Genomic DNA, 14,896 nt, shown 5'->3' with positions numbered 1-14,896 from the left:
TGCCTTTTGTTTTAACAGTAAGCAACCTGCAGTATGTACCCTTGCTTGAGAATAACGGAAAATCAAAGAACTTCTCTTACAACATGAGACCAGCCACCGAGATGAAAACAAGAAATCAAAAACCCAGTCACTAAAGGACTGTCTTCATGAGGTGGGACAGCCAAAGCAGTTGGTTCTCCATTAGCAAAGTCATCAAAGTTTTACACTGCAGTGACCTTTAAAAATCTAGCCATGAAATGGGGCAATGTTTACAGAAGTTTAAAACCAACAGAAGCAAATGTTCTTGCTTACGAGGTCAAAGCTGGAAGATTCTTTAGTACAACTCGTTTTATAAATGTTCTCACCCTCATGATCGGGAAACATAGTTGTCACTAGTATTATTAAGCCTACACCATTTTCTTAATGGAATAGACCGTGCAAATGATGGTATTTATTATCAATATCTGTCAGGGAAGTAATGGTGATTAGCAAAACAAGGTGTAATCTGGGTAATGATGGTTTGTGAGGTTAGGTCATCCCCCATGAACTTGCTGAGATCAGGTCTGATTCTGAAGATGTGGGTTATGGAATGGAAGGCAGAAATAAGCCAGAGTAATAATTCATTCTAAATAAGGGAAACACTTTTAAATGGTACCGAATGGCAATCAAGTGAATTAAATGAATTCACTATTGTTTCCAAGTCAGAACCCTCAACAATACAACTTCTATCAATTTTGCCAAGTCCTCAGGCTCCCTAGCTTTATCAAAAGCTTCAGTTATCTCAAGTTCTAACTCCTTGTCTTCACTGAAAAATTAACTTTATTAAACTGTGATTTTCACTTTGGCTATTAGATAGTAATAACAATTAACATCTATGACACTTTAAAGTTTGCAAAGTGCTTTACTTGTTGGCTCACTTTAAAATTAGTACCATCAAAGCAGATTGATAATCAATTGAATGGTCAGACCCAAAGAGTAGTCTCATTCTGCATGAACTTGGCAGGTCTACAGTAGAATACCTAAAGATCTGTGTGGTATTTAACATTTCTGTTAGCTTTTGCAAAGAATTCTGTACTTACCACAGAAGCAAAATATTTTGATATTTACGAGCAGAAAGAGTCAGGATAAGGCATTTTTGTCCAGTGTAGAAAGCTGAAAGTTAAAATCTAAGCTAAAACTTAGCAAATTAAAAACTTGTTAGGAAGATACACATGCAACTTATCACAATATGAGTACCTATAGGCCATGAAGAACAGACCCTTTGTCCTTAAAAATGTGTTAAAAAGGCATATATCTGAAATGCCCATCTTTAGGCTGGTGCCCTAGTGATAAACAGTGCTAGTCCAGTAATAAACACAGTGACTTCATCTCCAGTGAACATTCCCAACAGAGAACAGGGTTAAGCAAGGGAAACTGTATTCTTAACTTTTAAGTTGGTGCAAGTTTTCTCTCCCCTGAGCAGGGAATGGGAGAAAAGAGAAATTATTCAAATCAGATCCAAATCTGTACTGGAAATTCTATCAGTATTTCTGACTACTCACATGACCCCCTCCAACTTTGAACTGTGTCCAGTAGTTTTTCTACACATCCTTGGAGACCTATTTGGTCAGATACAAATGAGTGACGAATGGGAGCACAGAATGAATTAACTACCTTCTATTTTCTTTTTGAGATGACTACTTTTAATTGGGAAGGTTTCCACAAGAAGGAAAAGGGAAATGCTACTGAATTTTACTACTTGTTGCATTTCCTAATGAATAATCGTGAAATATTACACCACAGTATGAGCTATAAAATGTTTTACCAACCACAGATGGTCAGAAGAAAACTATTCTCTGAATGTAGAAATCTCAATAGTCCAGATCATTTAGATTAAGTGGTGAGACTGGCCAGTGTTGCAGATAGATGGCTGTACAGTGATAAGACACTTGACCATAATGGAAAAAGAACATTATGGTACAGAAAAATAATATGAAACTCATTATCAGGGTTTTGTCCTACAGAAAATGTTTGGAATCACAATAAATCATTTTAACAGCACACACTGAAGAACAAACTTGATGACTGATGGCGTGGGGGCCTCTGTTGTAGACAGCAAGACAAAAGGCAGCAGACGGCCTTGAAATTCTCCTGCTTCTGTTCATTTCTCTCTACATGTGATCAATGGTGCCCTTGGCTAAGAGCACTTATTACAAATACTCAATATTGATGGTTGTCATTTGTAACAAGTCTTACGTTCACTGTCACAGTAAAGAAGTACACATCCGGCTTTCTTTAAAGTTCAGCTTTATTGACAAATATTGTTCCAATGTTTTTTCAAAATAATACAGAAGTAAACAGTTTAAAATTGTGTCTCTTTAACAGACTGTGCTAACTGCCCCGGAGCTCTGGGGGCGGCTAGCCAGGTAAATGTTGAAGCAGTAATGAAGGTCTGTAAGCCACTGCTCCTGAGTTCCTCCACTCTTCACTGTCTGCAGAGGGGAGAAGAAAGAATTAGTGTCCTCTGCTCCAAGTCTTGACAGAAAAGGTTTTGTTTTATGTTGCATATATGTGTTTTTGTTTAACAATATTTATGCCCCTTTCCCTCCAATATGGCCTTCCTGCTAGAGAAGAATCACAACAGGCCTAGCCAACATTTCTAACTCCACTGTAAGTTCCACAAGGCCAAGAGCTATTCCTTGGGATCACTAGAACAGTGGTTTACACATTAACTGTTCATCATATTAAATGAATTACAAAGTTTAACAAAGACATAATATTATACACAACTAAATCTGACTTCTGGGTTTAGTTAATATTTTATAGTGAATTTTCAGTAGAGAACAGTCACCTTGTACAAATGATTCCCCAACTCCCCAGTTCTTAGCATGTTGTAAGTGGAATTTAAACAATTTATGGAGTTGCTTTATGTAGTTTCTTCAGCTTAGCTCCAATGCCTATTTTTTCTACCACCCTGTCCCCAGATGAATGCAGATATGCTGCTTGGTATATTAAAAGGCTTTTCTCCACTTTCAGCCCCCACAGCTCTAGCCAATGACTTAAGGGGTAAGGCAGGTGTCCTTCTGAAGGATTTCTAGTGAAGTAAGATTTGACCATGAACCTAGAAAACAGTGAATACCTTGTGGAGCTAGTAAGCATTGGAGCTAAGGCTTGCAACCCTGTCTTCCTGGCTGTGAGACCAGCTCTCTATTCACCATACTGTGCTGCTTCCCAAGGTATTTCAAACAGCAGTATGATTAAGACAATCTTGGCAAAACCTGGCTTAGGCTGGTCAGAGTGATGTCACTAAGTTTACATCGTTTGCCTAATAAGAGAGACAAAAGTCCATTGAACTTTGATTTTTCCAGTATCAACATGTACCATAATCCTGACATGGGAGGGGGAAGGATTCATAAAAACAATAATATCTTTCTTCAAAGGCAGAGAGGTAATATTCAAGAGCCCTTAGTTGGGAAGTAGCCAGTGAAAAGGTCTATTATTAAAAAAAGAGAGATGCAAGTATACCTCCTTTCCTTCTAGTCAGAGGAGAGGGAATATAAGCATCAAAAACAGCCTATGTCAGACTTGAGTTATGTGTTGGAGATCTTGTTGAATGAAGTGTTTCCCCCTCCCCTTTTAAAAATTCTTTGTGATAAAGGATGATTCTCTGGGAGAGGAAGAGTGATATTTTGGCAAAAGAAAAGTTATATAAAGGTTAAAGAAATCAACAAAATTTAAATCAATAAAAAAGACTAATACAAGCCACTGAAGTTTGTAGATGTTAATCAGGCATAGCCAATTTCCTCAGTAGGAGAAGAAATACCATCCCCATCCATACAGCAGAGGCACTACTTTATACAAACTGTACTGTGGAGGCCTATGACAGAAACATCCACTAAAACTTCACCTCAAAGGAATTAAAGAGGGTAAGGACCTATATGTACAAATATATTTATATAAAGGAGCTCTTCCTTAAGCGACAAAGAACTGAAAAGGGGAAAAGGGGGCCTGCATTATGGCATAGGGAAATACTACCAGACCATCAGAAATCACAAAGAAGATAGTTCCTGTAAGACTTGGCAGCACTTGCATAAACTGACTTGGAGAACAGTTTATATAATAACAGTATTATTAAAAAACCAACTCTGAAAGACTCAAGAACTCTAATCAATGTAATGAATCCAGGTACCAGTGACAAAGCCACCTCCTGACAGAAAGGTGACAGATTCAAGATTCAGAAGATTTGTTGTGTGTAACTATATGCATGTTTATTACAGGGGTTCTATTTTTCTTTTTTTCAATGGGGAGAGAGAAAAAATAAAAGCTTATTAATTAAAAAAGAAAGAAATGGCTTGCCGTACTCTGCGTACTTCTCCTAAGGAAAGAGCACATCTCCAGCATTATGAATTGTACAGTTAATTCCTTAAAAAGCCATTTGGTGTTCTGTTCAAAGCAAGAAAATCAAGGCAAAGACAAGCAAACTCCTTGGAGCAACAGATGATAGTGAAAAGGGAAAACATTCACATCTTGCTTTGCTTGTCTCGCCAAATAAAATGAAAACCAGCTGCGTACAAGTTTTCCATTTCAAATAAATTACCTCTGAGAGCAATAATCCTAGCAGCCCCAGACTTTATACAGGAGCGCGGTAAACTGCAGCAGGGTTAGCATCCTATGTTCTTGACTGAAGGGGAAATGGTCTCAGAAAAGTACTGACAAGCAGGAGGGAAAAAAAGAAGATAACAACCTAAGGGGAGAACTGAATTTTAGGGATGGAAAGGACTCTCGAGGAGAAAAACAGAATTCCTAAGCAGACTCTAGGGCCCTTTTAGGACAAGAGCTCTTAATCAGGGAGAGCTTGTTTAAAAAAAAAAAAAATTTTACATATAAACTATTTTAATACGAACCGGTTTCTTTAGTAACACTATGCATTTTTATTTAATGCATTTTAAAGATACGACTGAGAAGGCCACAGGTTTTTAGGACAGGACACAACAAAAGTTTAAAAACCTGCGTTCTAATGGTACGTGAAGTAAAAGTGTCAAAAGCCAGAGCTCAGTTTGAAAAAGAAAGGGCAAAAGGCTAAACTGTTCTGATTAAAGGCAGCCAAGACTCTGTGCGTGGGAGATGCCTGGAAGAGAAATCTAAGTCCTGCAATTCAGGTCCCTTCAGTGAAAAAGCAACAAGACTTGTGGTGGGCTTTAATGGCTTGCAAAGCACGTGTATGTACATTATTTCCTGGGAGGTAAGTACCACAGGTAGTCTCCATTTTGCAGAGAAGTCAACTGACATAGTTAAGGGTCAAAGAGTTAAGTGACTTGACCAGTTACATATCTAGTAAGTATAGGCATTGAACCAAGGTCTTTCTGGCCGTAAATTCAATTTTCTATTCTATTGACAAAAACAGAATTTTAAAAGGAGGGTATTTTCTCTACCCTTCCTCCATCATCTTATATAATCGTCAGCACAGTGAGGGCACAAAACACACACTCTTCCTAGTAGCTTACAATACAATAAACATTTGCAGGCTGGGTAAAATGTCTTCTAAGATTCTGAACACTGAAAAAGAACCTAATGTAACAGCCAAGATAATTTTTCCATCTTTGAAAGAAAAGAAATATGACTTCCATTTAAAATTAATATATGCTAGCATAGAGTTATAGAGTAGTAAAAAATATTTTTGATACCAATAATTCAACTGGCATTACTTATCTCCAAAAATCACTGTTAATGTGAGGCAGCATGCTACAGTGTAAAGGGCACATGGGGTTTGTCTCCAATATCCAGTGAATTGCCAAATCGTCTTTTTTTTATATCCACATCTCCCACTCACCACTTTCTAATGTCCTCAAATGTTGGTGTTGCATCTAGCTGCCTCAGTTACCACAGCACTGTTGGTTCAGACCATCAGCTCTTGCCAGGACTACTGAAACAGCTTACTAAGTTGTCTCTCCCCACTCCAATTCATCTTTCTCACAGCTTCCAAACTGATATTCCTAAAGCAGCAAACTCCTCTAGTTCCTCTTTAGGATAAAAGTTTATTTCATCTCATCCTTTTAAAGCGCCTATTATTGTGTAAGTTTTATCATGTACATAACTTTTACTACAACAGTGCTTACATGTGTTTAATTTATAAATAAGCCAATATACATATACTGGGAGTGGGGAGAGACTGATCAAGATTTGTGGAGGCCACTGAAGTAGATGGCTTCTGAGTTTTCTTCCAGTTCTACATCTAGAATTCTATGATCCCAAATACCACAGTCCACAAAATCAAATATAGTAGAACTTGCTTCAGCAATAACACAAGGTTTCTGGCCAAGGTCCTATGCAGCTCCACGGACCTAACATTTGGGACCTTGGTATGAAATATCACAAATTCTAACAGCTAGAATTCTGAGTGCCAAGAAAAACAATTAAAAACACTTAACTTTAAAGAGACAAATCTACCCCCAACCTTGGCCACAGCAAGATGGTTATCTGAATTAATCAGGACCCTGCTCGGACTACATTATTTAATGCTAAAACCCAAGAAATGATCTGTGAAAAAACACCTTACCATAATATCCTTGACAATCTGTTGTATCAGAAGTGCATTTGTCATCATGTGCACCCTCAGTGGTGCATGCTGAAGTAGCAAGCGAATCAGCTGAGCAACAACTGGCAACTCTTCTTGACATGTTTTATTGATCTGCAGATTCTGGAGCATCAGTCTTAGTACTCGGGGCAGAACAGCCAATACTGAAATACAGGATCCCCATAATTTATCCCTAGAGATAAAAAGAACAGACATGAAAAAGAGTCTGTAAAGAATTCAGCAGTGAAAAGGTTCATTTCCTCTTCTTTCCCTCAAACAAAAATATTCACTTAACAGGACAACATATTTGAATCGCTGAAAGCAGCAGACAAGAGCTAATGAGGAAGAAATTAATTTCATTCTAAATGTGAATATATTACAGAGGTCCCAGACTTTCAGAAAATTTGGTATTGGACAAATTATTGGGCCCAACAAATAGATTTTATCAGTGGTGTTAAATTACTATTTATCAGTTAAGTAGACTGAGAAGACTGATCAAAGAACCACAAACAAAACAAAAAAACCAGTGATGCTTGATCATCACTAGATATTAATCAATAGTAATTACATCTGAAGATGGAAAAAATGTCCTGGTTTCCCCCAAAAGGGAAAAAAGCAGAATCTAGAAATCAAAAAAATTCTAGAACACAGGGTTTTCTGAGCCTTCAGAAAGGAATAAGGTGAGCCCTGGGAGCTAACACTGACTCACAAAAAGAAGTAACAATCACAGGAATGACACAGATACCACTGACTCAGACTCTACTAATCAACAAAATATTTCAGGATGACCTTATAATTAGAATGAAGGAATATGGATAGTCTGATAGGAACAGATCAGATTAATTTGGCACTTAAAAACTGTATACAACATTTTACTTAACACAATCCTGTAAGGTAGGTTATACAAGTATTTCCCTTATTTTACAGATAGGAAACTGAGTTTCAGAGACATTTAGCAACTTAAACCCTCAGTGACAAGGTTAATAAAACATTTCACACTGGACGTCCCAGAGACAACTTAGACTCAATGTGTACAGAACTCAATTTCCCTTTCCCTCAACTCCGGTGGCTTCCAGGACATTGCTTCTAGGATAACATATAAACTTTTGCTTTGTTTTCAGAGTTGTGTAAAACCTGGTCTCCTCCTATCTTTCCAACCCTACTGAAAACATTCTTCTTTCTCCTAGTCACTGCAATCCAGTCAAATGAGTTCTTGATTCCTCCCATACAACATTATCTCCCATCTCCTCGTCTTTGTACAGGCTACCCTACATATCCAGAACGCATTACCTTCTTACCCCCACAACAGTCTCTAAACATAGCTCAAGTATAATCTTCTACATGAAGTGATTTCTGATTCCCAATTGTGACTTCCCTCTCAAATTACCTTCTATTTAACTATGTTTATATATTTGTAATCAATTTTATATTTTTCCATGTGTGTATTTTCTATGTACTTATCTGCTCTATTAGAATGTAAGCTTCTTGTTACCAGCGACTCTTTCATTCTTGGTGCTTGTATTCCCAATTAATTAGCACAGTCCAGGCATGTAGTAGGTGTTTAATAAATGGATCATTCAATAAACATTTATTAGGTACCTACTATGTGCCAAGAATGAGGCTATGTGCTGGAGATAGGAAAGAAAGCAAAACATAGTCCCTTGCCCTCAAAGAACTTACAGTAAATGAGGAAGACAACAGGCAAATATAACAAGCTATATACAAGATAAACAGGAAATAAGAGAGGAAAGGCACTGAAAGAGAAGTTGGGTAAGCCTTTCTATAAAAGATGGGACTTAACGGATGCCAGGAAAGCCAGTAGGCAGAGATTCCAGGCATGGCAGATAGAGAAAATGCCTAGAGCAAAGAGATGGAGTGTTTTATTCATGGAATAGCCAGTGTCAGTGGACAGAAGAGCATGTGGTAGAGAGTAAGGTGTGAGAAAAATGGAAAGGAAGGAGGGGGTTAAATTACGAAAGGCTCTGAATGCCACACAGAGCATTTTGCATTCAATCCTGGAGGTGGAAGGAAGCCACTGGAATTTACTGAGTAGGATGGTGAAGGGAACAGAACTGTGCTTTAGGAAAATTACTTAAGTGCCTGAATGGAGGACTGACTGGAGTGGGGAGACACTTGAGACAGGCAGACCCAGCACCAGGTCAATGCAACAGTCTAGACATGAGGGGATGAGGGCTTACACCAGAGTGGTGGCAGTGTCAAAGGAGAGAAAGGGAGAGTATTCGAGAGAAGAAAAAAAGGTTAAATCAATAAGCCTTAGCAATAGCTTGGATGTGAGAGGGGAGAGTTCTAGGGAGATCATAAGCTCACTTTGGGATATAGTGATTTTAAGATATCTACTGGACATCCAGTTAAAGATGTCTGAAAGGCAGCTGGAGATGTGAGAACGGAGGTCAGGAGAGAGACTGGGCCAAGACAGGAAGATCTGAGAACTATCACCATGGAGACAGTAATCAAATCCATAGGAGCTAATGAGATCACTAAGTGAAGGAGCATAGAGGTAGAAAAGAAATGGGCCCAGGACAGAATTCTGGGTTTCATCTACAGTTTAGAGAGGGTGTGATCTGAATGACGATCTAGCAAAAGAGACAGAAACTTGACCTTAGCCTTAAGAACCCAAGAAATAATAGAACAAAAGCCTTATATAACTCAAAATTCTGTTAGAATTTAAAATAGTACAGTGTGTATCTAAACACAAACCAACTAATTTAAAAATCCTTTCTTTAAAACAATAAAATTCTAAATCCCAAGAATTCTCATTGTCTCCAATAAAGCCAGAAACAAAATCCAAAGGATCACAATAAAAATTCATCCTTCTATAAATCTAGGATGCTACATTTTTTTTCCTTATGAGACTTCTAACACGTATAGTAAGAAAATTCACTGAAGAAACGTTCTCTTTTTGGAAAGATAAGAGTGCAATGCAGAGTAGTGTGAGAGTGAAGAGAAACTGTGGAAAATGAAAATCATTACCTCTTTCTCATATGCTCTGCATCCGCTTTTTCTAAAGTGAGGAGGAAGTGAAGAAGACTGTAACAGCAAGACGCTAGAAACTTATATATTGTCTCAGTAAGTACACAAGCTTGATCCAGGAGCTTACTCACAACACACAAAATAGATCCAGCAGTGCTATCAGGGATTACAGACAATCCAGCCTAGGTATAAAAGACACAGGTTAATTATATATTTACAAAAGATGCTATCCACCTCCTTACAAAGCCTCCCCACTCCCACTCCCAAACAAGCTCACTTCAAAGTCATCCTTAAAGCACTTCTACTTTAAATTAATTTAATACACAGGTCCCTACTACACCCTTGCCTCAAGGTTCCTATTTTCCTTTGAGAATTTATTCCTATAGTAAATTACCTTAGAAAGTAATCTCAAGAAAAAAACATGACTGAATTAATACTTCCTTTTCTTTTCACAAGTGTCCTTCTTCCTAGAATTTCCTTATTATAACTTAAAGACCTATGCTAGTCAGAAATACCTTTCATATTTTTTTCAAGCTTCCAGAGAAATTAATCTTCCCAAATAACAATGACTGGTATTACCAGGCACACCTGTGATTTCTAAATGATACGGAGGACAATTAACTCTATCAAGTGCTCTCCCTGAATAACTCAATTGCACCTAAGAACAGAACTCAGCTACTAAAGTAACTGAACTCTGATATGAATATTTAAGTCCATCCTTTTTCTTACCTTGTATGAACTACTCTCCAGAAAGTTAGGGTTATGAGTACAAAAGTCAGTACAGCATTACATTATTTAACAATTCATTATTCCACTGCACCAAATGGTACCCTTTTTTTCTTAGGGAGGTGCCTTATTTCTTCCCCCCAAGCAAACTTTTTGGTAACGAGGCCCATTTAATGAGAACTTCAATATACATTCACAATAAATATACATACAACTGTTCAACTTATCTGATACCCAAAAAAGGGTCCCTGAAGCAGTACGTTGAGTTAGGAAACCAAAATTAACATTCATTAATATTATACTAATTTTTTTTTAACATTTCCCAATTTTATTTTAACCTGATTCTGTTACTCATGAATTCTTCTGAGTTTAACACCTCTGCTTTATGCTTTCACTACAAAATTGCTACTCCTGTGATTCCCCCACAGCACTCTGCTGCCAAGTCCTACAACACACTAAGTCACCAATTAATTCAAAGTTCTTAACATGTTAAGTTGGAACCATGACTATCTGAACAGAACATTCGGTTACATGTGAGTTAGTGATTCTAGTACTGTATTTTAGGAGTGATATAGGTTAAAACAGGCTTTCGTGGGCGAGGCCTGGGAAAGTAATCATTAACTATAAACAGCCAGTAACCATAAATATGCCATTTCAGGGAAAATGAATCCCAAAATTCAAAATGATTTATAAGCTGGTCAACTATCTATATATGGCTTGAAGTCTGGTTATTTGAATACCACCACTCTAACCAACAGCAAAGATCCTAGAAAAGTTAACACTTTAAAAAAAAATTATGAAAGCTCTATTTAGGAATTCTTTAAACAAAATCGTTTGACTTTCAGGTTGTGCTGCAACCTCCTTCATGTCTATTCCTGGGTAAAAAAGGAGGAAAAACTTTTCAGCCAATCATAGTCAGCAACCAAGTGCCCGCTACCTACAGGGCCTACTGAAGCTAAGCTTTGGAGATACAAAGGAAGGCAAACACACGTTAAAGAGCTAGCATTCTAATGGAAGAGACAACATGTAAATACATCCAAAATATACAGAGTAGACAGAAGATAATCTCAGGGAAGGCACGAGGGATCTCCTGCCAAAGACAGCAAGATTTGAGTTGTCTTGAAGGAAGCCAGAGAAGCTGAGGAACAGGTGAAGTCAAGGAATGGGAGATAGCCAATGCAGAGGAACAGAGCAGGAGTGGGGAACCTGAAGACTTGAGGAGGTGGCCTTCTAGGTCCTTGGATGCGGCCCTTTAACTGAGTCCAAGTTTTACAGAACAAATCCTTTTATTAAGGGGATTTGTTTTGTGAAGTTTGGATTCAATCAAAGGGCTGCACTTGAGGACCTAGAAGACCACATGTGGCCTCAAGGCTGCAGGACACACACCCCCCCGCCAACCTAGACAGAATATGAAGATATGAAGTTCAAAAAAAAATAAGAATGAAGAGTTAAGGTTTGTGAGCCTCATGAAAGATGGCAGTAGCTGTAATAGGGAAACTGAGATAAAGGGTTTGAGGGAGAAAAGAATGCGTTAAACTAAATAATAATTAATCAATTTATCGTACATATGCCAGATAGCAAAAAAGAGAGGGAAAAGAAGTTTAATGGAGCTGCAGAAAGTCAAGGAAGCAAGAGAGGTAACAGCCCTAAGAAAATCCCACCCACAGCTATGGTAGGTTTTTGTGAAATTATACTCATTATTATCACCTTTACTCAACTTTTAACTTTTTCCTTTTTTTTTTATAGCCATTGGCCCCTTTAGTGTCACTCTTTCAGCTTGTGCAAGTCCATTATTACTAGTCTGACATAAAGGAAATTTTAGAGGTATAAAGGGGATGTTTGCTATAAGAAGACCCTAAGGTTAAATCAGAGAACTAGATGACCTTATTATATAATCATACAATTTCACATCCAGAACCTTAGAAATCTTATGGTCTCCTCTTAGAAGCCAACGGCAGCACAAGAGTGTTAATGGTCTTGTGTACGATCAGACGCTAAGAAGTGGCAGAGCTGGAGCTTCCTACAGGTCAGTTCTTCTGAGCTCTAGTCTAATGAGCTTTTTCTATCACACAGGGAAGGAGGGTCTCTTGGAGCAGATCCCCAAGGAAGAACCAAGGTGCAATATATTAACCCTATCATTTTCTAAACAAGTTTAATGTCTCTTGTCTGTAATGACACCATACAGCACTTAAAAAAAAAATTCAGTCTGAATACAAGCAGTAGTAAAAAGCATATTTACCATGTGCTTACTGATAGCACTTTGTAGGACATCCAAACACTGACTTCGAGCAGGAATAATGGATAAGTTGTGACATACTGCCTGTCAGAATAAAAGAAAACCAGTAATTAATCAATGTTTTCACAATGTAAACTGAAATTCAACAGACAGATTTCTTTGTATTGATCCAAACAAAAACCCACACCTTTCCCCAAAATCTGACAACAGTCTACAATTTTGTTTTTACACCAGAGACACAGTGGAAACAGCTTTTCCCAGCAGCTTGAACAACAGGAAAAGTTTACACCCAAACCTCCAGTGCTGGGGCTACAAATTGATAAAGATTGGTCTATTTCCCTGGCACATTTCAAATGATTTGCCTGTATCCCTGTACTGAGATCCGCAGGGGTCTCAATACAAAGTCTATCAACTGCTCCTTCTTCTTTTGCAGCCATGGAAGCAAGAGACAGGATGCTAGGCTAGGAACTGAGGGAATCTCCAGGAAACCTACCTGCCAAGAAATGCTGCTATGATTCAATAGCGTGGAAAAGAAAACGGTATTAGGTGAAAACATTATCCTTAGCTACGAAAAGCCTGAGTTGGGATTTGAGTGTAGTTTCTGAAACAGAGCAATTTTTCCCAGTCTAAACATTTTTTTTTTCCTTTTCTAAGGCATCTTGTTTTAGGAATGCAGCCAATATTCAGACTAATGTAATACTACTCTATGTACATATTAATGCCAAAAGTATAACAATTTTCAAAAGAACTGAATACTATACAAAAAAAATGCTATGTACATGCAAACTAAAAGAACTCAAATTTCAGGTAATAAAAAACAAACAGTGTTGAAGTGGTGATGGAAAGCAATCTGGAATGAAGCAAGAAGAGTAACTAAATAGTCACTTTTCTGGGAGGGGTGCATCAGCATCCATCTTTCAGAAATGACCGCAAAAAAAACTGGGAAGTAAACAGAACCGGAACAATGGTAACCAATGACAACAATATAGTAAAGGCCAACAACTTCGAAGAAATAAATTAGAAACTCTCATCAATGTTATGACCAAGCAAAATTCCAGAGAAATAATGAAGAAACATGCTACCCATCTCCTGACAGAGAAGTGAAAGGACCAGAATACAGAATGAGAAATATTTTGAGGATATGGCCAACGTAGAAATTCATTTTGATTTACAATACATATTTGTAATGGATTTTGACTTTTTTTCTCTCAAGTGGAGAGGAGAATGGGATGGGAAGGTTTCACTAACAAACTTTGTTTCTAAGAAAATGTGGACAATATACATAACAAAGCCATCTATGAAAATTAAGGAAAAACCCCACAAATGCATTAATGAGTATATATGCATGCAGGTGTAACATTAGGATTTCACCCTAAAATACATTTTTTTAAAAAATAAGTTTTATAGATGACCTTGTTTTTTTTGTTGTTTTTACCATTACTAGGAATACTCTTCTGCCCCTGACTTTCCACTTCCTCCTCCCCTTCATGCCACCTGAACAACCCATCTGGGATTTTGCCGCCACTACTGGGAATATCGTCTCTTCCTTTTTCTTACCTTTTCACCTGTGTGTTTGACTATTTGCAAGATTTTGATGACATGGAAATTGTGACAAGGGAATTCTATCCCATCTGATGAGCCAGGACCACTAGGCCTTATCCTCTGTCCTGTCCCTATACCCTGTAGTCCTCTCCTCTGTCATCTGACCAAATTACATAACCCAAGCACCTATCACATGAGATCTTGCCATTCTAAAACCACTGTGATGACCTCAGGATGTGTGGGCTTCTCCATGAGCCCTGCAGCTAAACTTTCTTTTATGTTATCTGCCCCAAAAAGGCCAAGTCCCTTAAGAACACAGACTGTCTTGTCTGCTTTAGGTGTATCCCCAGTGCTTCATACATAGTATGCACTCTAATAAATGTTTTTCTATTGATTTATACAACTGATTTCTGGATATATCCTTTCCCACCCTAAGCACTGAATTCTAAAAAAGGAAATCAATTAAGCCAAAGTAACTGTTACTGACAGCGTTATGTAATGTTTTGCCTTTGTTGTCCTGTTTCCCTGAAAAGAGAAAGCAAACATTGTTTCATTTCCCATTTTCTAGACCAAGAATTGACACTGCAATTAAAACCCAGCTTTTCTTTCTCATGTTTTTCTTGTAGATTTATTCTCAAATTACCATGTAACTAAACTGCTTAATTATATACAGGGCTATACATTTTCTATTTTTGTGAGAAAAACAATGAAATTGAACAGAATAGTTCCCTGACATAGAGCAGGGAGGGAAAGCTGTATTTGGAGAGAGAACACTGTATTGTTAACGGAATGGGAAGATCTTTACCATTCATTAATAGACCTGTGTGACCAGCTTGAGTCAGAAGGAAGCCTGAGTCACTTGAGGCTAA

The 14,896-nt window shown here is 37.8% G+C and overlaps 2 protein-coding genes across 9 annotated transcripts in view; one reads left to right on the top strand and one right to left on the bottom strand.

The window, feature by feature from the left end:
- INVS (inversin) overlaps positions 1-421 on the top strand; it is a 244,110-nt gene extending 243,689 nt beyond the window's left edge. For all 5 annotated transcript variants that reach the window (XM_072604510.1, XM_072604503.1, XM_072604529.1 and 2 more), the window contains one exon: positions 19-421. In XM_072604510.1, coding sequence (XP_072460611.1) covers positions 19-134 — 116 coding nt within the window. In that variant the 3' untranslated portion in view covers positions 135-421. The remainder of the gene's footprint in view (positions 1-18) is intronic.
- A 1,827-nt stretch (positions 422-2,248) lies between these two features.
- Positions 2,249-14,896, bottom strand: part of TEX10 (testis expressed 10) — a 73,019-nt gene continuing 60,371 nt past the window's right edge. For all 4 annotated transcript variants that reach the window (XM_072604552.1, XM_072604569.1, XM_072604559.1 and 1 more), the window contains exons 12-15: positions 12,489-12,569; positions 9,524-9,705; positions 6,515-6,725; positions 2,249-2,450 (exon numbers count right to left, since the gene is read on the bottom strand). In XM_072604552.1, coding sequence (XP_072460653.1) covers positions 2,337-2,450; positions 6,515-6,725; positions 9,524-9,705; positions 12,489-12,569 — 588 coding nt within the window. In that variant the 3' untranslated portion in view covers positions 2,249-2,336. The remainder of the gene's footprint in view (positions 2,451-6,514; positions 6,726-9,523; positions 9,706-12,488; positions 12,570-14,896) is intronic.

This window comes from Notamacropus eugenii, chromosome 1 (assembly GCF_028372415.1).
Source record: "Notamacropus eugenii isolate mMacEug1 chromosome 1, mMacEug1.pri_v2, whole genome shotgun sequence".
NCBI classification, from domain to species: domain Eukaryota; kingdom Metazoa; phylum Chordata; class Mammalia; order Diprotodontia; family Macropodidae; genus Notamacropus; species Notamacropus eugenii.
The sequence above is the reverse complement of the archived record's forward strand: the minus strand, read 5'-3'. Positions and strand labels throughout refer to the sequence as shown.